Genomic DNA, 21,773 nt, shown 5'->3' with positions numbered 1-21,773 from the left:
AGTAAATAAGGGTTGCAAGGAGAGCAGCACAGCTTGATTGGTGCCAGCTTGCTGATGTGGCAGCAGCTGTGACCAGCGCTGTTGACCTCCCTGCCACATTGCAGCGTGCCAGGGGCCTCGCCTGCAACTGCATGGGGAGTAATGGGGTACCCCGCTCCCAGCCCAGCTGCTGCATGGTGCAGTGCTGCAACCATATAAATGTCAGCCACAGGACCAGGGAAGGAGCCTCGGAGGGGTCAGGTCCCCACGAGAACCCCACCAAACACAAACACACACATCCGTGTCTTGGGCACAGGAATTGCTGTGGTCGAGCCCATCGTGCCTGGGAAAAGGCTGCGGGCTGCTGCTGCCGGGAGAGGGAAAGCCAGGAGCTCCCATGCCAGCAGCTCCTCTGGCACGGTCCTGCTGGGCAACAAAGCCCAGGGAGATGCCACCATGACCAAACGCTCCCTGTGGGCAAGGGAGCAGCTCCAGGGATGCTGCAGCCAGCGTTGAGGCTAACCAGGAGCAGCCCTGCAGCTGTGCCACAAGGCTGGAAGACATTTGGGGAGGCAGCAGGCCCGGTTTTCCCCCACAAACATAGCCTTTGGGGCACCTGCTGCTGGGAGGCAACCACTGGTGCTCAGCTGGGCCAGGCTGGAGCTCTGCTTGTGGGGCACTGCAGGTGGCCACTGTGGGACGGCAGCACAGTGGGGGACAAGCGGTGGGGCATGAAGGAAGAAGAAAGCCCTGGGCTCCAGCCACGTTGTGCGGGGGGCTGTAGCAGCACTAAGTGACAAACCTGCTCTGCTCCTGCCTCCAGCCAGGCCATGCCAGGGTGCCCCCCGTGCTCCAGCCCCACCGCCCCGGCACAGGCTGGGGCTGCTCCGTGTTGCTCCAGGAGGAACGGGGCAGGAGCAAGCTGGTGGGAGGCTCTGTGCCCTCCCCACCCGCCCCCAAAGCTCAGGCGCACACCGCATCTCTCAAAACCTTTATTGTCAGCAAATAACAAAAGTCCGGGGGCCCGGGGAGCGCACGGCGCTGGCGCCGCAGGGCCCGGCCTGGTGGGCAGCACAAGCAGCGGGGCTGGGCGTGCGTGCGGGGGGACGGGGCGAGACCCGGGCGGCGCCACTCTCCGCGGCCAGGAGCACACTTACAACGGCTTATAAATAAACAACCACGACGAGAAACCTCGGGCTCGGGGGAGCAGGCGGGGGGTACGCTGCCCAACCGAGCCGCGAGCCCAATGCGCTCTGCCCCCGGAGGTGGGGAGCAGCTGGGCCCCGCAGGGGTGCCCGGGTGGGGATGCCCTCGGGGGGCAAGGATGGGGACACGGGGAGGTGCCAGCCCCTCGATTGCTGGAGCTGGGCGTGCAGCCTGGGAAGGAGCAGAGCCCCTAGGGGATGTGGGTGTCACCGGTGGTGGCATCCCCGAATGCTGCGGGAGGCCACAGAGCCACCAAGCTGCCTCCTGCGCTGGGGGGGTGGCCAGAGGGAGGGAGGGGAGGGCAGAGCGCATTGGGACCGAGCAGAGCCGCCTTCAACCTTTGCCTTTAAACACTGAAGCTTATATTAGAGACTATGATATAGAACCCGGAGGGCAGGGCCGTCCTGCCCGCAGTAGAGACAGCAGAGAGAGCACAGCTCCGAGGTGAAGGGCCGCTCCAGCTACTTCTACGAGCGGGAGGTTAGTGCGGGGGCACCGGGCGGGCGGGCAGGGGGCTGCCCTACGGCTGGTTCTTCGCCTCGGGGTCTTTGTCGTAGATGTAGCTGCCCACGGCTCCGGTGTTGACGCCTGCAAGGAGGAGGGACACGTGGGGGTGAGGACGCGGGTGGGATGGGTGTTGTTCCCCTCAGTCCTGCGTCCCCAGCACTCACCCTTCGGCCCGAAGAGGATCCCGTAGCAGGGCTTGTGGCAGTAGGGCTGTCCGTCGTGCTGCGCCAGGCAAAGAGACAAAACGTGTCACCCGTGGGGACACGCGGCGCGGGACGCGTGGAGCCGCTCTGCCCTCTCGTGGTGGCACAGCCCGGCTCGCTTTGGCACAGCTTGGCACGGGGTCCCCATGCTGCGGGGACCCCACAGGGGTTCCCTTACCTCGGCGTGGCCCCCGGGGGTCAGCGTCTTGCTGCAGCGCTCGCAGCGTAGGCAGGGCCGGTGCCAGTCCTTCCCCAGCGAGGTCACCTTCTCGGCTGCAGCGGGGACAAGCAGGGACAGTCACCCCCACACGTCACCAACACGCAGGGGGCGGCCAGAACGCCCCACAAGGACCTCACCTCCGTGCATACAGACCCCAGACCCCCTTCCTAGACCCCACACGCCCCAGGGGGCCTGTGGAGACCACGCACCGCCCGGTGCCCGCTCGCAGCCTTACCAAAGTAGACCCTCTTGCCGCAGCGCGGGCACATGTTGGGCTCCCCGGTGAAGGTGGTGACGCTGGAGGCTGGAAGACAAAGGGACACGAGTGTGGGACGTCCCGGCCAGCACCCAGCCCAACACCCCTGTTGCCCGTGCCCCCTATCCCTCACCTTTGCTGGGTCCCTTGGGCGGCGCGGCGTTCACCTTCCTCTCCTCCACCTTCACCGGGTGCTCGATGGGCCCCGGGGCTGTCTGCCCCTCGATCTGCGGCTTCTCGTAGATGTAGGATCCGGCACCGCCGATGTTCACCCCTGTGCAGGGGGACAGAGGGGCTGCAGCATCCCCGGAGCCACCCGGGGGTCTCCATCCTCCTCCCAGCCCCGTCCCTCCTCCCCTGGGCACCCCCGTCCCTGCTGAGCCCCAGCTCCCTTCCTCCTGCCCCAGGCTTTCTGCAGCCACTTGTGGGATGGGAGAGTGACTCCACCTTCTGTCTGAATGGAAAATTGTCTCTTTCTTGAATTAAAAAAATAAAAGAGAGAGAGAGAGGGACAGCTGTCAGGATTGACTGTTGTCAGGATCGATTCCCCCCTCCCCTATCCCTCTTTACGAAGCGGTTGCAGGTTTGGGATTGCTTCAGCGCACACCAGCCCGAATCCTTGGGCTTTTTAGGGCCACGGGGACCCAGACCTACCTTTGGGGCCGAACAGCGTTGCGTAGCAGGGCTTGTGGCAGAAGGGCTTCCCGTCATGCTGGGGAGAGAGCGGTGTTAGGGTGCTGGGCAGCGATCACCGATCCCACCCCCTGCCCGGCCCCGGGACATCTCCATGCACCCTGGCAAGGCCAGGAGAGGGTTTCTGCTCAGCTTCACCTCCAGCCTCAGTGCTGTGCCCCTCGCTTGGCCCGAGATCAGAGGCCCCGTGCGGGCACCGGTCCCAGCCCCGCTGCCACCAGCCCCGCTATCGGCCCCGCTATCAGCCGGGCCGGCTATCAGAGGAAGGCACGAAGCGGGCGATAAGCACCAGGGCCCTTCTCCCATGCGGCCGCCCACGAGAGGGCCGCCAGGGCCCCAGATAACGTCCTGCAGCTCCACCAGCAGCTTCTCACGGCCCGCTGGAAGCGAAGCCAAGAGCGAAGAAAGAGCGTTTGTCCCTCTGCTTCCACCAGGCCCAGCGCCACAGCGCTTCGAGCCCTGCTTTGTGGCCCATCTGCCCTCTGCTGCAAAACCCCCGAGCCCAAAGCAAGCAGGGCAGGGTGAGACGAATCTTCTCCAGCCACCGGAGAGGGAGGTCACGGAGCAAAATGAGCGCAGCCCCTTCCTTCCCTTCCTTCCCTTCCCTTCCCGGTGCAGCTGTGCAGAGGGAGAGGGCTCGGGGCCGGGCAGGCCAGCGGGCAGCTGGCTGGGAGCGAGCAGCTGCTAGGCAAAAATATCAGCGTCCCCAGAGTGCTGCGTGGCAGCAGGGAGGGTAAACATTTAGCCGGTCTCCCCGCGACACCTTCCCAACCTGGCCAAACAAGCTGGCTTTGGGGGGGAAAAAGCTGGGAAGGGCCAAATCCTGCTCCCGGCACAGGCACTGGGGGCTTGGCTGCCGTCTCCCCGGAGCAGAATCCGGCCTTATATGGAGAAAAGGCAAATTCATGGCCCGAACCCAACCCAAAACGTGCACCCAGCCTCCCCTACAGGGCTGGGGGCTCGCAGCCTGGCCCCGGCCGGCACGGCTGTCCCCGCTGCCACCAGCTGCCCCTCAGCTGCGCCGCTAAGGAGCTGGTGACACTTTGGCACGACAGGCACCGTGCGAGATCCGGGGCACGGCGGGGAGCCACACGAGGCTAACACAGTTGCTCTGAGGGCTCAGCCCCTGCCATCGTGCTCCCAGCTCCTCGCTGGGCATGGCATCGGGCACCTTCCCCAAACTGGTTCCCGGGACTTCCCCCTCCCCAGGGCACTGGAGAGCCCATCAGTTCCCCCCTGGCGTGTCGGCACAGCCCCTGCCGCTTCAGCTTCTCCAAATATTTACATTTTAAATGGATTCGGGGCTTTTTTAGCTCCATTAGTAGCTGCGTGGGGAATGCAAGCGGCTCCCCTTTGGGGCGGCTGCTCCCCTTGCTCCATTCCTGCCTCCGGGCCCTGCAGGTACCAGCACCACGGGCAAGGCCACGGGGAGGCACGGCGAGCCCTGGGCCCCTCAGGCGCTGACTACAAGCCAGGGGAAGGGCTCGTGGGCTGCAGGACGAGGGCAGGATGCCAGGTTTGGCCCCAACACCCCAGCACCTCTTACCTCGGCGTGCCCGCCCGGGGTCAGGGTCTTGTTGCAGCGCTCACACTTCAGGCAGAACTTGTGCCAGTCCTTGCCCAGGGAGGAGACCTTCTCGGCTGCGGGGAGACACGAGACAGCGGGTGAGCGACTGCCTGGCACCTCTGCACAAACCCGGGCACGAGAGGGGCTGCGTTTGGTGTGGGGCTGCCCCACCGAAGTGCTCGCACCCCTTTCCCTCGCCGTGCACGCTGGCCACTTCGCTGCAGGAGCAGCATCCCCGGGTGACAGCTCTGTGGTGCCACGGTTGTCCTCCCCTCCCCAGCACACCACTCCGGCAGCAGTAGCACGTTCCTTCCTACTCCCCGGGTCTATTTTTGCTGCCGCGTTACCCCGCGCGGCCCTGCTCCATTCAAATATTTGGAGTTGCCATGCCCACCCGGCCCCACCCGGCCCGTCGCGCCGGCCCCGCCGGCTCCTGCTCATTTTCATGCCTCCAGCTGGGAGGACGGGACGGCACGCAGCCCCCGGAGTCACCCAGGAGGGATTTTGGCCCCGGAAGACACCCGGCTGGAGGTGCACGGGTGCGACGTGCGTCCCTGTGCGCTGCGAACCCACGGAGCAGCTGGCTGCAGGCACCAGAAACGGCTCCAAAGCATCCAGTTCAGGGAGGGAAAACGCTTTGAGACCGGTCCCACAAATGCACCTCCTCTGGCTCTGCCTGCAGCACGGCTCCAGGGACCTCATCCCACATCCCTCATCCCATGTCCCTCTGCGGGCTCGGGGAACCACTGCGGTTTGTGGGTCCCTTGCTCGGCCCCCACCCCGCTCCGGGGTCGGGGTGTCAGCCCCTGCCCACCCACCCCTCGCACACACGCGCAGGCAGCGGGAAAGCAGCGCCTTCCCATAAAGCCTCCGTAAAATGAAGTGGTAAGGGCCAAATAAAATATTTAACGAGCAAATAAAAGCGCAACCGAAGCTCGGCCCTGCTCGGCAGGAACAGCTCCTCCATGGCAGCCTGTTTTCCAGCACCTTTCCCCCCCCAAAAAAAAAATAAAAGGACTTCAGCAAACGTCTCCAACTTGCATCAGGTCAAGTCAGGGGCCAAGAGCTCCGCGAGGGCAGGTCCTGGCTTCGAGAGCCGCCCTCCTCCCAGGGCAAACAGCTGCGCCCGGGGCACGCCGCAGCACCGAGATAAGCCGAAATAAGCACCCTCAGCACCCCAAACATCAGCCCCGGTGCGAGGCAGGGCGGTGGGCGAGCCGCAGAGGTGAAGGCAGAGCTCCCCAAGGGAAGCACGGGCTGGGGGTGCGGAGTCAGCCCGAAGCGTCGCCACACCGTGACCGAGCAAGAGGAGCTTCTGCAGCGAGCAGGAGGCAGGGGCAGGCTTTGCGCAACCAAAATCCCCGGCGGGGTCAGCAGCCTTCTCACGCGCACAGAAATTTGCTGGAGCCCCGGGTTCGGCCACACGCGGGTCACAAGGGGCGGCACACAAAGGAGACGCTTCCCCGCCGGCCCCGGGCTTTCTGCATGCACATCAGCAGCAGCGGGGCCAGCACGAGCCCCGGGTATCCCCGCGTGGCCTCGGCAGGCTGCAGGGGCTGAACTGAGTTTGGCCTCGTGGTGACAATGACCGGACAAATGCCCTGGTGGCACGTGGGTCACGCACGAGACCGGGCTGCCGGGCTGAGCCCGCTGCAGGAGAGGGCGGGGGGACGCGGTGCTGCTGCCCGTTCCTCCCCGGCACACAGGGCAGCCTCCCCCGGGAGGGAAATGGAGCGTGACCGGCTGAAAGCCGAGCCAGAGGCTCGGGGCCAGAGAGCCGCTCGGCTTTGTCACAGTGGCTGCACAGCCAGGCCATTCCGGCTGGGTCTCCTTCACCCGTTGTGCCCCTGGTGCAAAGCAAGGAGCCGCAGGAAGGAAAACCCTGGCGGTGTTTTGCAGAGGCCGTGGCGCTTATATTTACTCCTTCCTGCCCCGGGAGATGAGATTCACCCCCGATAACACCTCTAACACCCTGCTGCTCCCCAGACCTTGCAGGCACCTGCAGCCCCTGGCAGGGGACAGGGCAGGAGGGACAAGGTGGCTCGGCGCGCTGTCCTGCTCCTGGCACACGGGGACATCCCGGGAGCCACCGGGGACACCCCTTGTCCTCGTGGAGAGACGCCGAGCCCCCTGCCAGGCTGCCCGGAGGGCGGTCAGATGTCCCCCTGGCCGCAAACAAAGGCTCCCAGGGGACAGGGAGCAGAGCCAGGCGCTCAGACCCCGCTCAGCCGGGGCGGCTTTCGGGCTGCATTGTTCACCCCGGGCAGAGGAAACAGCTCGGAGCCAGCCCGGCCCATTTCCAGGGCAGCGGCGTCCCGTTTGTGCGCGCGCGGCCCCATAAATCACTGCGGAGAGAGAGCCCCAGCGGCCAGATTTCCTGTCACCCAGCCACGGCCGCTCCGCGGTTGCATCAGCTCCGGTGACGGCGCCTCCAACCTCATCCCCTGCCACGGCACCCCTCGGGATTTGGGAGGGCTCAGGACCGGCGCTCTGTCTGCCTGTTATCAGCCCCGCCGTGGGCTGAGCCCGCTGGCAGCGGGGCTCACGGCGAGGGTGGGAACGAGGCAGAGCGGCTGCCTGGCTGCCTCTGCTCCTGGGAGCCAGCCCGCGGCCTCCCCTCCCCTCCCCTCCCTTCCCACTGGGATTTTCCAGCTGGCTTCCCCACTGGGGACGCCGGGACGCGCGGCGGCACATCCTATCCCACCCCGGAGCCGAGGCAGATGGAGCAAGGATCGGGATGGGGCTGCTGGGGGAGCTCCACCCCGAGACACCACGGCTCATCCCCTAATTACCCGCCGTGCCCGGGCAAGGCAGCCGGCGTGGGCGAGCGGCGAGCAGAGCACGCATCTTTTTGGGATGGGAACGGGGAAGGAGCCTCCCTCCTCCCTGCCTGGGGCCGGCTGCCGAGCCCTCGCCCAGGCATTTCCAGGGGCTGACATCAGCTCTGCCTCGCCGTGGAGGTGGCGGTGGCTGCGTGCCACCGAGCGGGGCCCGTCCACGCCATCGCCTCCCCGCGTGGACAAAGCCCAGCTCAGCCACGGGGACGCCAAATCCCCGCGGGGACCCAGCGACAGGCGGCCCCGGGGGAGAGAGATGCTGCCAGAACGGCTGCAGATGCGCTTCAAAGCAGTGGCAGGCACAAAGGAAAATTAAACAAAACAACAAAAAAAAAGAGAGAGATGAGAGCTGGTGCTGGGATGGCACCGGCAGTGCTCCTGCGGGCACGCTCCCCTGGCTCGCTGCGATACACAACCAGGCATCGCCGTGTGGCTGAGCTGCAGCCCCTCGGGATGCTCCTCGCTGCTCCTTTCCCCCAGCCGGGGCCAAGCCCCAGGAATACGGGGGATATTTTACTCCCCCGGAGATGAGCGCTGCCTGCAGGAGCTCCAACAAGCTCCTGGCATCCACACCCCGAGTCCCCGAGCTTGTGGCTCCCGGGGGATGCAACTGGCTAGGAAGCACCGTCTGCCTTTGTCTGCCTCCTGCCAGCCTCGCTCCTCCTGCTCGGGGCCCTGCATCGCCACGAAATGAGCAGTCAGCGCGCAGGGGGAGCCCGGGCAGGCGCACACAGCGGCAAAACCTCTCCCGGGTATCTCGCCTCCCTGTCCCGCTGCTGCCCCAGGGGCTCGGGCCAGGCCTGCGGCAACGCAGCACGAAGAGAGGTGGCAGGGGATGCTCGGCACCTCCCCGCGAGCTGCAGCCCCGCAGCACGCCCCAGGAGCTGTCCCAAAACCTCCCTGCCCCGTGGCACGGGCACTGCCACCCCATCGCCGCTGGAAGCGGCACCAGGGCACACGCCCTGCTCTCTGTATTTGATCGTAACCTTACAGAGACAGATTTTCCATTACCCCTCGCTGGGGCGTTCCCGCTCCGCCTTTCCTCTCCTTTCCACCCCGCTCCCCGGTCCTGCCACCTCTCCCCATCCGCGGGCTGCTACCAGGGACCATGAGGCTGGATGGAGCATGGGGAGCTCTCACCAAGCACGAGCTGACCCGGTCCCCATCCCTCGTGCTCGAGGTGCAGCACAGAGGCTTGGGGCACCCCCAGGGGACAGGGACACAGCCACAGCCCCGCACCGAGCACAGGCCCACGGCAGCCGCCGCCGTGCCGCGCACGGAGAGCAGCCCCTTTGTTAGCAGCCGGGTGGAAATCAAGCCCTCCTGCCTCTGCTGGCTGCCCACTGCAACGAGCAGCGCCTGGCCAAGGCCGGCGGTTACTTATTAATTGCAGGGTGGCTTCTGCAGCTTGGATTTCTGCTCGGGCTCAGCACGGAGAGCGCCCCGGCACACCACAGCTGTGCCTCTGAGCCACCAGGGGTGAGCCCCTCCGAGCGAGGCTGGCTCGCACCCACACGCACACCCACGTGCCCGTGTTGTCCCCGGGGTTTTAGGGTGCCTCGTGCTCAGGAATCGCCGCGCGGGAACACAGGAAGCTTCCCGCGCCGCCTTCCCGGCCATCCCTGGGAAAAGGGCAGGAAGGGAGGCGGAAAGGCTGGGTCACAGCTCCCAGCCCGCGCAGCCGGGGGACGCTGCAAAACTCATTTAAGGCTGGTAGCACAAAAGGGAGCTCAGGAAATGCGCGGCGCTTCGGCTCCGGGTGACGCCGGTCCCTCCGGCACCTGCCAGCGTGGGGGCAGCGAGCGCGTACGGGGCCGGCCCCAAAAGGGGAGAGGTTGGCCGAGCCGAGCCGAGCCGAGCCGCCCAGTCCTGCTGGAAACAGCGGCGAGCAGATCTGAACGCGCTTAAAAAAAATAGAAAGAAAAAAAAAAAAAGCCAGCAAACTATTTTTATATTTCCCTATGCTTTTTAAAGAATAAAAGCTCATTCTGCAGCTCAGGAAACGCCCACATCCTTCTGACTACAGGGAGGAGTCTGCTGGATTTTTCCAGGGAGCTCGAAGCAACAGGCGGGCTGGAAATGAGTTTTCCACCGGTACCCAGCGCCGGTGGCTTGGCCAGCGCTCAGCCAGCGGGCGGGCGGCCCGCGGGACCCGGAGCGGGACGCGGTGGCATTTCTCACACGTGACCCCAAGCTACAACGCCAGGCATCCAACACCCAGGGCTGCCAGCGTTCATTCAGCACCGGCGGCCGTGCTCCTGGGCAAGCCGGGCTTCGTCAGAGGGGCTCCTTGCTCTGATAGGGGTGGCCACGGAGCACCCCAAAGCCCCGTGCCGGGATCCCGCTGCGGGTAATCCCTGCCCCATCTCGTCCCGGCCCCTGGGACGGCTGGCACGGAGGTTTTGCTCGCTTCCCCTGCGCTGAATAAACCCACACGGGTTTATTCCGTGGGAGCCTGGGCGGTTCCTCGAGGAAAAGCCGAAGACGTCAGCGGGGACGCGCTCCAGCCTATTTCAACACCGAGCGAGGAGAAGTTTTTTGGCCAGCTCCCGCTTTGACTCACTCCCACGGGGTGCCGGGGGGGACGGTGTCACCGCCAGCCACCTCCCTCCTGCCACCCCTGGGTGTCCCCGAGGGGGACAGGACCCGGGGAGCCAACCCAGACCTGCACAGGGGTGTCCTGGCCACCTCCAGGGAGCTGCGGGAGGGAAGAGGGCGGCACACACCCGGGGAGCAGCTCCGTGTCCCCCCGGCCATCGCCCCGACACATCCCCTCCGGCGGGGCAGGAGGAGCCGCGCTGACCCCGTGCCCAGCTGGCCGGACAGACGGGCTATTTTCTGCTTAAAAAGGAAAAGATTCACACGAGGCAGGACATGCAAGAGGCCGAGCCGTTCCCACCCCCACACAAATAGGTTTATTTAAAGGAGGAAGACAGCAAATTCCTATTTCTCCGTGTTTACTTGGAGATGGCCGGAAAGGAATGAAAGCTGCCGGTGCTTCAAACGCCCGGGCACCTCCGGCTCCCTATGGGATTCCTCCAAAACCAAACGGGAAGGGCCGGGCCCTGGTGCCTGGGAGGGCAGGGAGGGGCGCGGGCAGGTGGCACCCCCAAATCGCCCCGCAGCGGGATGCCCAACAGAGACCCCATCGCCCCCAGCCGGCCACCACCCCACCCCGGGCACACTGAGGCAGAACCCCAATCCCTGACCGTTTGGGGGCACCGCGCAGAACCCCAAAATGTGGGCTACTCACCCAGCTGGGGGGTTGGCTAAGGGGATCAGCACACCTGGCCCCGGTGTCGCAGGGCGCAAATTGGCCGGGGTTGGGCACGCCTGCACCTGCCACCTCCTGCTGCCCCGCACCAAGGGACCCCAGCACCGGGACCCCCCCCCGGGCCCATTTTCCCCCCCAGGGTCACCCCCAACCCTGCGGACACCGGGACGCCCCCCCCCAACCTCCCCATGCGGGGCACCCGGGGCTGGGCGCACCCGGCGCGCCCAGGACCCCCCTCCCCAATCTTCCCCACCCCAAACCCGGGGGGTGCGGGCAGCACCCCCCCAGCACCACCCGCCCCAGGACCCCCGGCAGCATCCCCCAGCTCGGCCGGGGGCTGCGGGGTTGGGGGGGGGGGGGGGATGGAGGAGGGAGCCGGGCGGGGATGCGCTCCGGGCTGGGGGGACCTGGGGATGCAGCGGGGACCCCCGGGGGGGCTCTCACCGAAATACACGGTCTTGTCGCACTTGGGGCACTTGGATGCCATGGCTGGGGAGCGGAGCGGTGCGGAGCGGAGCCGTGCCGAGCCGTGCTGTGCCGTGCCGAGCCGTGCGCCCCGCTCCGCCCGGCCCCCGCCCATTGGCCGCGCTACCGCCGGGGGGGGCCCGGGGCGGGGCTGTGCGCAGCGCCCCTGCTTGGCACGGCTCGGCACGGCTGGGCTCGGTTTGGCTCTGCAGGGCTCGGCTGGGCTCGGTTTGGCTGGGTTTGGCTCTGCAGGGCTCGGCTCGGCTCGGCACGGCCCCAGCGCGGCAGGTGCGCGCTCAGCGGGGTCCCGCGGGCCGGCGCTCAGCCCCCGGCCCCCAGCCCTGGGGGTGTTGGGGAGAGCGTGGGGGAAAAGTTGGGGTCGCGGCCCCTTCCCTGGGCGCAATTCCGGGCCCCCCGCCCGGCCACACGCATGCTGGGGTGCAGGGATGGATGGGGTCAGGTCACCACCACCGCCCCGGTGCCCCTGCGGTGGGAATAAAGGGGTGCAGGCAGCAGCCCCTCGCCCTACAAAGCGCTGTGCGTGCACAGGGCCACCTTAGGCACGTTTTTTGTTTTTTTTTCTGGATGGGATAAGCAAGAAAGGCAGATGAAGGGGCACAAGATGGGAGACCTTCACGGGGGAACAAGGGCGAGAGCAGAGATAACGCCGAGGCGTGGAGCACGGCACGTCTCCCCACCAGGGCTCCCGTACCCCCACGGCACGGCATGGCACAGCACAGCAGTGCTGCCCACGGCCCCGCGTGCTCCTGGGGCCTTTCCCCTGGCAGTGAATCCCCGCGCCATTTTGCTCCGTTGCCATGGGAACTGCCATGGCAAAAATCCCTCCGGCACGGAGCGATGCGCGGGGAGCCCCATGGTGCAGGAGGGGGATCCCGGGGAGCCCCACCGAGGGGCCCCGCGGCCTCGCTTGTCCCCAGCCCAGCGCCCGTCAACAGGAAATCTGCCCGCGGAACCGATTTCATTGCATTATTCATCAGCCCGCAGCCCGGCTCTCCCCCTGCTCTCCTCAGATAATTCCTCCTTTCTCTGCCGTCAGCTGGCGCGCAGCCGCCCGGCCCCCGGCACGGGGACGGCACCGGGCGGCGAACCCCGGCGCCGAGCAGCGCCCAGGGCCACGCACCCCAGCAGGGTGTGGGGACCCGCGGTGGCCAGGCGGCCCCGTCACTCCGGGCCCAGCTGCTGCCACCACAACGCGGGGCTTTGTCACCAGCGGGGTCCCCGTCCCCGCCATGGGGATGGTGCTCCCAAGGCACCGGTGGCCACTGCAGGCAGGTCCCTTTGTAGCACCCGGCCACCACACCCTACACGCTCCTGTGTCCCCCCACGCTGGTCCCAAAGGGGCTGGGGGGCCCCACACTTCCCCCACAGGCCCATCAGCACGAGCCCCCCTGCAAAAAGAGGCTGCGAGGGATGGCTCTGGAGGAGCAGGGCTCAGCCTTCGCTCATCTGCTGTCCGAATCCCTCCGTAGCAGCTGGAAATCTCAGCTGGTGGCCCAGCCTCGCTGCCCACAGAGGCAGGAGGAGAACAGGGAGGAGGAAGAGGAGGAGGAGGAGGAGGAGGAGGAGGAGGAGGAGGAGGAGGAGGAGGAGGAAGGCTGCACCCCCCCAGTGCGCACACACGGAGCAGCCGCAGGCGAAACCCCAGGCTTAGGCAGCATCCGAGGGCTTTTCGCGCACACGGGCCGGGGGGACTTAAGGCAAATCACCTAAAGGTGCGAATCCCTGCCTGCAAATGCGCTAAATCCCAAGCGGATATGCTCGCTGAGGAGCAAAGTGGCTTTAGCTTGTCCCCTCTTAATCTGCCCCCGCTCAGCTTCCACGTGCCCCCGCACCCAGGGCCTTGGGGACAGTGGGACAGGTGACCGGGGTGGCACCGGGGGCACCCTCCCCAAGCTCTGCCTTTTTCCTCAGAAAGTCGGGGGCTTTCTCCCTCTCTCGGCAGCTCCGGGTTTCCCTGACAACAGGCACGAAGCCTCCTTCCCGCAGCCACGAGCCCCGGGGAGCTTTGTGGTGCGGCGACGTGGGCCACGCACCTCGCTCAGCGCCGGGGGTGTCCCTCCGAGGGGACCACCGTCCCCCCCCGGCAGCGGGTGACCCATTTTCCTGCAGTCTCACCCAGCCCAGCCCTGGGATTTCCTAAGCCGCCGCCACCACCAGCTGGCTGCACGGGCTGGGAAAGCTGCACGGCACGGCGCAGGGCTCCTGGGTCACCGCTCCTCTGATGGGGAGCCCTGCTGGGAAGGGGTGAGGGGGAGCAGAGCTCCCCGACCCCACAGCACCGCGAGGCCGGGATCGCCTCCGCAGGAAGCCGGAGAGCCGGCCAGGACCTCGTCCTAGGGCAGGTCAACCAGAGAGCTCTCGGCCAGGCTGCGAAGGGAAGGCAAGAAATAACTAAGGGCTAACTGCCCCCCAGCTGCCTCGCCTCTGGCTCACCCCTCTCCCCTGCTCCGGCTCCCCCTCCGCTCTCCCGCCTGCCTTCAGATGGAAACGCGGCGGAAGGGCCGGCGCTGCGCAGCCTTCCCCTCCGCGCCTTTCCCTCACATTTTCTGGCACCTCGGATCAGTTGGATGCGTTACAGGGCGAGAAGAGGCTGGAGGGAAAAGTATTTAGGGGAAAAAAAAAAAGGAAAAGGAGGTTAAGGGGGAAAAAAGTTGCTGCTTGCTGGGTTCGCCCAGAGGACAGCCATCGGTGCGCGGTCCTCCTGTCCCCCGTGTCGGGGTCCCCCAGGTTATGGGGTTGATGGGGATTTTTGTCCCTCCTAAAGCGCCCACATCCCTAGACAAGCCCCGCAGCAGAAACCAGGGCCCCTGGGTGGGGGGCAGAGGCTGCGGCGTGCCAGGGCTGGCGGGCCCTGGGTCTCATCAGGCGGCACATGCCAGCGCCTGGGGCTCGGCACGTCACCACCTCGCCCCGGCCCCCCACTTGTCGCTTCTCTCCTTTAAAAGGCATCCCAGGCCCCGCGGGTATCTCAGGGCAGATAGCGCTGTCACGGGGCCCTGGATAAGCAGGGCTGCATCCTGCCCGCTCGTCCTTGCCAGTGACAAAGGAAGGATGTCCCCGCGTCCCCTTCCCAGGGGGCTGCAGCTGCCGCCGTCCCTGCGGGCTCAGCCCCCGGTTTGTCACCGTGTCCTGGGGGGCACCGGGCTGCTGGGATGTGCCTGGCTCATGGCACACGAGCAGGGACCCAGGCTGGGCACTGCACGGCACCCGACGTCCCCGCTGAGGATTTCTCCCTGGGGAAGACGAGCTCCCAGACACCGCCAGTAGCTCCCAGCACGGGGCAGCGACGCGTGGTGACAATAAACGCGGGTACAGATGCTCCTGATAACAGCAGCGAGCTGCTTTCCTCGTTATAAACATCTCCTTGGCTCCGAGCTGCCAGCACTTACTGGGTCCAAGCACCCATTTGACTCCAAGGCATTTCCCCGAGTGCCCTGCTCGAGGGGAAGACAAACAAGCAGCCCTTGAGCACCCACTCAGGGCCGCGCAGAAGTTCCCAAAGGGCAGCTCCCGAGGTGCCAGCACGAGGCTGGACGCCAGGGTGCTGGCACAGCACAGAGCTCACACAGCTCAGGCAGTGGGTGTTACGCCTCGGTGAGGTGGGATACGCACCCAAAAATGGGTCTGAAACCCCAAAAAAAGGCAGCAAAGCACCCAAGAGGGGAGTGTGCAGCGCACGGTCGGGCACAGCACTGCTGGCCCTTCGCCAGTGCTGGCTCTGGCCCCGCTCTTCCATGGCGAGGACCGGGTGTCCCGGGCACGGGCTGTGCTCGGAGGCGGTTTTGGTGGCAAAGTTCAGCTCCTGGCTGCAGGAGGAGGCACGGGGCTGTGTGCGATGAGGGGACGTGGCCAAATCCCACAGTGAGGGGTGCTGAAGGTGCCTCTCCCCGCAGGCGAGGAGGAGGCTGGGTCCACAGCACCATCGCTTGCCCCATGAAGGTGGTGAAATCGCAGGGTTGAGGCTGCTTCAGCCCTGTCCTCGTCCCTTTTCCAAGGCCAAGGAGATGGGGACAAGGCCCTGACCCCAGCAGGGACAAGATGCAGGCCCCACAGACCTGTGCCTGAAGCCCTGCAGACTTTGCCCCTTGCCCGAGCAGCCCGGCTGAGCAGCCGCCTCTGGAATGAGCCAAAAAAACAGACGTTTCTGGGCACTGCGAGCCTGGCTCCACAGCCCCCAGACACAGGCACATAAAAATGCTAAATATTTGCTCGGAGGAGCGCTCGCCAGCTGCCTCTGCTCCCGCCTGCCCCCGCTGTCCCTCCTCTCGGGAACGGGGACGACCTCGGGCTGCTTTACGCCGCCTGCCGTGCCCCAGCCCTGCAGCTGCCGGCACCGAGCTGGAGCCACAGCGCAGGGCTCACGCCGGCACCTGCTGGGGCTGGGAGCAGGGAGCGGAGGCGGAGAGGCCGGCCCGGGCCAGGCTCGCTGCTCCTGAGGAATTTGCCAAGCGAGCCAGGAGCAGGGCGAAGCTGGCTGACCTGCTGGGAAAGCGGGGCAAGGGGGGCACGGCCTTCCCGCGCTCCTCCTCAAAGGATTCCCACGGTAAAAGCGGCTCGGGGCACGCAGCGCCTCCTGCTCGGCCCATCCAAATTTACTGCCTGCCTCCCCGGATGCGTTGTGAGCATCAGGTCCCCCTGCCAGGCTCCAACCCAAAACGTGCAGGGCCAAACCTGAACCTTTCAGTTCCCAGGAAGGGCCCCGGGGATGCGCAGTGAGGACCACGCTTGTTCAAGCCGTGCTCATGCCCCAGCAGCGGGGATCACGGCTGATCCCATCACCATTGTCTGTTGTCGGCTCTCACAGAAGAAGTATTCACCGAGCAGCACATTTACAGAAAAAACACAAACAAACGGGGCAGTAACGAGGCAGCTGGAGGAGCTGGTCGTGCCCCAGCTTGCCCGCTCGCAGCGTTCTCATTTCCAGCGTAACGCCGCTGCCAACGCTCCTTTCAACCTCGGTGTGGTTTTAAGCCCTCGAAATGAAAACACGGAGGGTCCTGTTTCTGCATTAAACCCCTCCTCCCTCCGTCTCAAAGCAGACTGGAAGGTTTTGGGCACAGCCTTCCCGCAGGGTGGCACCCGGTGGCATCGGGGCACACCGACCCACGCCGCCCCTCGGCTCCGTCCTCGCGCCAAGCGTCCGCCCAAGCTCTGGCTTGTGTAACGCCGAGGATCCAGGGCCTGGAGCTGGAGCGGAGCTGGCACGGGCTCCAAATTTCCATTTCAAAGGGAATTTCGGCATGTATTTCGCTTTACAACTCCGCAGCAGTGTCCCGGTTACAGCCCGCCCCCCCGCCAGGGATTCACGGTGCAGAGTCGGGAGTTTTGGTTGCGCTTTTTCTTTCCACGCTATTCCAGCAGTGCTGGTACCGGCAGCGTGCTGCCCTCACCTTGCCATGCCAGGAGCACAGATCGCTGCGAGCGGCTACTGACAAGCCAGTGCGGTGCAAAAATCCAGAGTAAAACAGCAAAGCAAGCTGCTTTTCCTCCTGGCTCTGCATCGTGGAGCAAACGTACCCCAAATCATCCGGTTGGGGCTCCCCCCGTTGAGCACGTGCCGTCCCCTTCCCTCTCAAGGGCTGCACAGGAGGTGGAGGGGACAGTGAAAAATAACTGCTGCCCCAGCTGCGTGTACCTGTTTGCAAGGCTCTACAGCAGGAAAATAAATAAAAACATTAAAGACATTCCCTGCGACAGCAGCAGGGGAATGAGAATGTGATTTTCAGCAGAGAGGTTGGTCTGGGAGAGGCAGGGCTCAGGCTCGGACAGGTCAGCGGTGGGACCGACCGCTTGGTGGCACTTGTTGAGACCTGCCGATTTTCTGTGGTTGCTAAAGGTGCCTTCCCAGGCCTCTTCCCAAGCAGGTACAAACGGAATGAAGGTGGTGAAACACGAGGGAGCGAAGCCTGCTGTAATATATTTAAAAATGGCATCCACATGAAAGGCCACGCGAGGGATCCTTCAAAGTCACGGCAGCACAGGATATTCTCTCTACTTGCCCGGACTCATTTCCAAAGTAACCTCTGGAGCCGCTCCAGGAAAGCTTTTAAGTCGGTGGAAACTGCAGAGCTGGCACCCCCAAGTGGTTTCTCTGAGCCACTTCGTGTGCCCGGAGCTCTCCTCATCTCCCACCAACAGCTCGGACATCAGCTCTCGTCCTGCTGCGGATGGGCTGGGGCTGATTTGGACACAAACCTTTCAAAGCCGTCTCTTTCTGATTTCATTTTGCAACAGGGAGACTCCTCGGAGACCTTTCCCTTGCAGAGAAAAGCCAAGTGTTACAAAACCTTCCTGCTGTCAGCAGGATTTCTTACGTACCTAGAATTAACGCCGCAGGCCCACGAAGGCGAAGTAGAACTGCCAGAGGACTTTGGCACCGTCCTGCACCGTGCTCGCGGGAGGCCTGGAGGCTTTTTGTCTGGTAAGCTCGGTGCCCTTCACACCGAGAATCCTTCAGGATCGGCCGCCCCTCCTGCTTGGAAGTCTTGGAGAGGAAAACGTGAAAGGATAAACCTCTGCTAAGCTGCACACCTACTCGCAGCCAGAGTAAACCTCGCCACTCCCAGGCAGAGGACAGGCAGCTCCCACTGCTTACCCCAGCAAGGAGCAAACGTAGAAACGTAGGAAGGAGGCACTCGGACGCCAGCACGTTCAGCTGCTAACCCCCAGCAGGATTTCTTTCCTCCTGCCACATGTCCGAGCCGTGCCACCCCTGGGTGTGCTGCACGAGGCACGGCAGACAAAAGGCTCATTCAGAGCTCCGGCGTGGCATCTGCTGCGGTGCTTGAAAGGAGGAGGAAGTGGGATTCGGAAGCGTCAGAAATATGTAAACGGCGTGTAAGGGGAGTGGAGCCAGGAATGGCTCTCGCCCCACTCCACATTTCCCCACTTTCGGGGGGAAAGGAAGGAGCGCGGGCACCCCGAGCAAGGGCCCCGGCAGCGGTTCCACAAGAGACAAAAAGCAGATGTTTCACAAAAGCTCACTTTCCAGGTTTATTAAGTAAAGTTAACTGAATCGTTTTCATTTTGTGGGGATTCCTTTCTGTCTAACCCGGGGGGTGGGGGGGTCAGCAGAGCTGCACAGAATCACGGTTGGACTGTGATAACCCAAATACAACTTTGGCTCATCTCACTGCTGACACGTATGGAATGACTTGGGGGTTATTACATGCTGTGTCTGCTTGAGGCAGGTACATGTACAGATCAGCACAAGTTGCAAATGATAGTTTACATCCTTTCAAAAACAGAGCAGGGCATTCAGCAAATGCACTGCCGTGAGAAGACATATGGAAAAGAAATTATACAGACTTGCAAATACATAAGAAGTTCAAGAGATGCAAGAAACCTCAAACACAAGAAATGTCAAGGGGGGGGGGGAAATTAAAACACTTAACTTCAGACACAATGTGTTCAAATTAAAACCCAGCTGTAATTTAAACTCCCGTCCAAATGGGAAACGTACAGCAACGCAATTTCAGAGGAAGCAGGTTTTGTCCTGGGGAAGAGATGTGTCCAAAAACACGGATGCACAAACAGGTTCAGAATTCTAAGCAAAATGTCCCTGGGCATTGGTGTACTTGACTCTTGGAGCCAGAGCAAAGCAATTCATTACACTTGCTGCACTGCTGGGCCTACTGCTGGGTCTCGGTGGTACCGCAGCACGTAGGCTTCCAGGCGGCAGCGAGAAGGCAGCACGCAAACTGCTGGTTACAGAGAGAACTGCTGCAAGCCAGGTCTCCCAGGGATCGACTAGAGTTAAGGACACCTAATTCTGGGAGCCTGGCCTCCACTGCACACGGTAGTGTAATGTTCTGCAAGGGTCTTCGGTTCTTAGCTCACTCCTTTCTCAGCCTGAGTTGTTGCTGTCTTGTGCATGAGCACAACTGGCCGTGCAAAATTATCCAAAAAACAGAAGGGACAGGACCAAAGAAAACTGGCTGAACCTGGGGCTGGCTTTCAGCTCCTATTTCCAAATATCGGTTAAAGGTTGGAAATTTATCTACAAAAGAAATAATATAAATGAAATAAAAAATGGCACCGTCCACAAAATTAAAAAAAAAAAAAAAATCTTACAACACAGCCTCGTAAAAACGGCTTCGCAACGAGAGCTCAGTCACAAAATGAAGGGTTCTAGCTCTTCGTACATCGGAAGAGGAAACAAAGCTAAAAAGTACTAGTCCACATTCTCTTAATAAGTTAAACTTACTTTCCCTCCCCCTGTCTACAAAAGGGGTAGAAGCAAAGGGGAAAATAGGCTACCAAAAATAAAAATAAAAAGAAAGGAGAGAGAAGGAGAGAGCACGCGCGAGAGAGAGAGAGAGAGAAAGAGAAAAAGAGAGAGAGAGAGCGAGCAGTCTGTGGTCAGAGGCTCAGAGCAGGGCTGAGTTCCTTTTAAGGGTTTAAAAGATGCAAAACAGCTCCTCAGAAGTTCCCTCTCTTCAACAGTTAGTTCAATGCTGTAGCCATAGAAACTCAAGTATACATCGGAGGAGAGATTCTTTCGGGCAGATCCACCGGCGGCCAGCGAGCTGCTCAGCATGTGTTAATCCTCAATGATTATGGGTTCATCGTTCATGGGCTGGCGCAGCTGCACTGCCTGGATGGGCCGGAGGATAATGGGCTTGTAAGGGCGTCTGGCGGCTCGCTTGGCTTCGGAGGAGGAAAGCAGCTTGCGGATTTTCCTGCAGACAGAAGGGAAGAAAGGAGGCTGTTACGGAGACCCAAGGCTCAGGCATTGTGGGCTTCTCTGTTTCCCCGAGGGAAGCCAGGCCTGCACACGCAGGGGCTGCTCCCTGAGGGGTCGGGCTGCTGCTGTTTGTTTTGGCAGCGTCTGCCCCAGGGAACTTTTGTTTCGCCCTGTGTAAACCGTGCCAACGAAGAGGCAACTGCTGTCGCTGGTCCAGAGCCCTCTCCCTGTCCCTGGAGAGGAGCAGAGGACGCCCTGCTGCAGTTTCACAGGACCGGGGGCTCCTGCTGTAAGCACAACACCCGAAATAGTTACGGCAGCCAGCTCCCACACCGCTGATTTCCTTTGGTGCACGCAAACACACCCGGCACAACGTGCTGCGGACAGCTTTGTGGGAATTTCCCAAGCCCGGTTACAACAAATCTCTTCTGGCAACCTCGGTTGCTTCCCTGCCTGCCCATCCATCTCCGGCAGAGCTCTCAGACATCTCCCGTCCCAAGCAGGTGCACGCAGCTGCCTCTTCAACACGAGCCCGGCCCGGCAGCATCTCCTCTCCCACGAGCTGTGCCCCGAGGCTGAGACAGTCACTAACGAGGGAACCAGCCCTGGGGACTTGTCCTTCCCCAGCACCACTAGCAGGGTGTCCCCCCTTCTCTGCACGTGCCTGACCTAGGAACGGGCAACATTCAAGTCTTGCATTTGTTAAGTTTCCCTACGCGTTACAAGGCTGGCAGTGAGTCTGGTCAGAGGCAGGAAGCAGGTTTCCGTCAGGAGAGAAAGTAAAACACCGAGAGGGACACGCTGCAGGCTTGGAATTAGAAAAACAAGGTGGAAAGAAACAATGCAGAATGATTACTCGCTTCCTTCTGACAACACCAGGCTTAGGGCTGGAGGAAGCGCCTTGAAAAAAGGCAACGCAGCAACAACAATAAAATGTACAATATAATTAAAATGAGAAAATCATTTCCAGAACACGTTCCAGTGGCCAAAGATTAGAAAGAAAGGTGCTAAACATTCACAGCAGCAGCCCACCAGGACCCATTATGCACACACAACCTCCGTTCAGCTCAGGGCCCGGGATGATAAGGGGTGATGAGGAAGCCTGTCCTCACAGCCTCCTTCCTTCAAGGTTTAACCCAGCAGGAGAGGTCTGGCACCGCACTGGAGGAAGGGCAGCCACATATTTGTGATTACTCGGCATTGTTGGGGCCAAATTTCTCTTAAAAAGACACAATCTCAGAAGAAGCTGGACAAAATACTCCCCCAACCCCCAAAATACCCTTCGTGCCACCAGCACGGACAAACCAACACCTTCAGGTGATCATTTTCCATCGGCTGCAGTCTGACTTGGTTCTCTCCTTGTGCTTTTTGCCCAACTGAACAGAACAAACCTTCTACATATATAAGAATAGATGGGTCTTCTGTTTTGCTCTGGGTCCCCGTTTCTCCAGCTTCTTCTAAAGCTGATAGGACATGGGGTGGGGAAAGGAGAGAGCTGGGTGGAAACGTGTGGGAGCAGGGGGAACCTCGATGTGCTGATTTTTCAGACTCACTTGGCTGAAGCTGCCTTACTGTTACAGGCAGTGGAGCTTCTTGCCGTGTTTCTGTTAGACACCGCCACCAGAAATACGTCTCTCAGCAGTTCTAGATTCTGATCAGGTCACACTCTGCCTCCACTTGCATAAATTATAGGTGCCGAGCTCCGTACTGCGAGGCCTGCATTCAAAGACTTGTTCCTTTCAATCTACCAACTTTTCTAATTGCTCCCTCGAAGCTAGCCGGTTTTCTAGCACCGTTCTCAGCAGCCCCACACAAAAGGGGACAGAGAGGGGGGGTAACATTTCAGGAGAACCTCCTTT

General features: G+C 62.6%; 2 protein-coding genes across 6 annotated transcripts in view; both read right to left on the bottom strand.

Annotated features, from left to right (window-relative positions):
• Nucleotides 1-958: 958 nt before the first annotated feature.
• CRIP2 (cysteine rich protein 2) lies at nt 959-11,343 on the bottom strand. 2 transcript variants are annotated; one of them, XM_068690867.1, is made up of 8 exons: nt 11,187-11,343; nt 4,611-4,705; nt 3,026-3,083; nt 2,505-2,645; nt 2,351-2,419; nt 2,074-2,168; nt 1,857-1,914; nt 959-1,773 (listed from the first exon to the last, which is right to left on the bottom strand). In XM_068690867.1, exons 1-8 carry the CDS (start codon nt 11,320-11,322, stop codon nt 1,706-1,708), a joined length of 720 nt encoding a protein of 239 aa, XP_068546968.1. In that variant the 5' UTR covers nt 11,323-11,343; the 3' UTR covers nt 959-1,705. The 2 variants fall into 2 exon arrangements, with proteins under 2 accessions (XP_068546968.1, XP_068546966.1); XM_068690865.1 differs by lacking the exon at nt 11,187-11,343 and adding an exon at nt 4,817-5,093.
• A 6,865-nt stretch (nt 11,344-18,208) lies between these two features.
• Nucleotides 18,209-21,773, bottom strand: part of MTA1 (metastasis associated 1) — an 80,537-nt gene continuing 76,972 nt past the window's right edge. For 3 of the 4 annotated variants that reach the window (XM_068690849.1, XM_068690850.1, XM_068690851.1), the window contains one exon: nt 18,209-19,909. In XM_068690849.1, coding sequence (XP_068546950.1) covers nt 19,771-19,909 — 139 coding nt within the window. In that variant the 3' untranslated portion in view covers nt 18,209-19,770. The remainder of the gene's footprint in view (nt 19,910-21,773) is intronic. The other variant, XM_068690852.1, reaches the window with a different exon arrangement.

This window comes from Anas acuta, chromosome 8, assembly GCF_963932015.1.
Source record: "Anas acuta chromosome 8, bAnaAcu1.1, whole genome shotgun sequence".
Classification (NCBI taxonomy): Eukaryota; Metazoa; Chordata; class Aves; order Anseriformes; family Anatidae; genus Anas; species Anas acuta.
The sequence above is the reverse complement of the archived record's forward strand: the minus strand, read 5'-3'. Positions and strand labels throughout refer to the sequence as shown.

Coding starts and splice junctions, on each gene's coding strand:
- CRIP2 (XM_068690865.1), bottom strand. CDS start 5,078: ATGAAAATGAGCAGGAGCCGGCGGGGCCGGCGCGACGGGCCGGGTGGG. Junction 1,915..2,073: donor CCCCCGGGGGCCACGCCGAG/GTAAGGGAACCC, acceptor TGCCTGGCGCAG/CACGACGGACAGCCCTACTG. Junction 1,774..1,856: donor GATCCTCTTCGGGCCGAAGG/GTGAGTGCTGGG, acceptor TCCTCCTTGCAG/GCGTCAACACCGGAGCCGTG.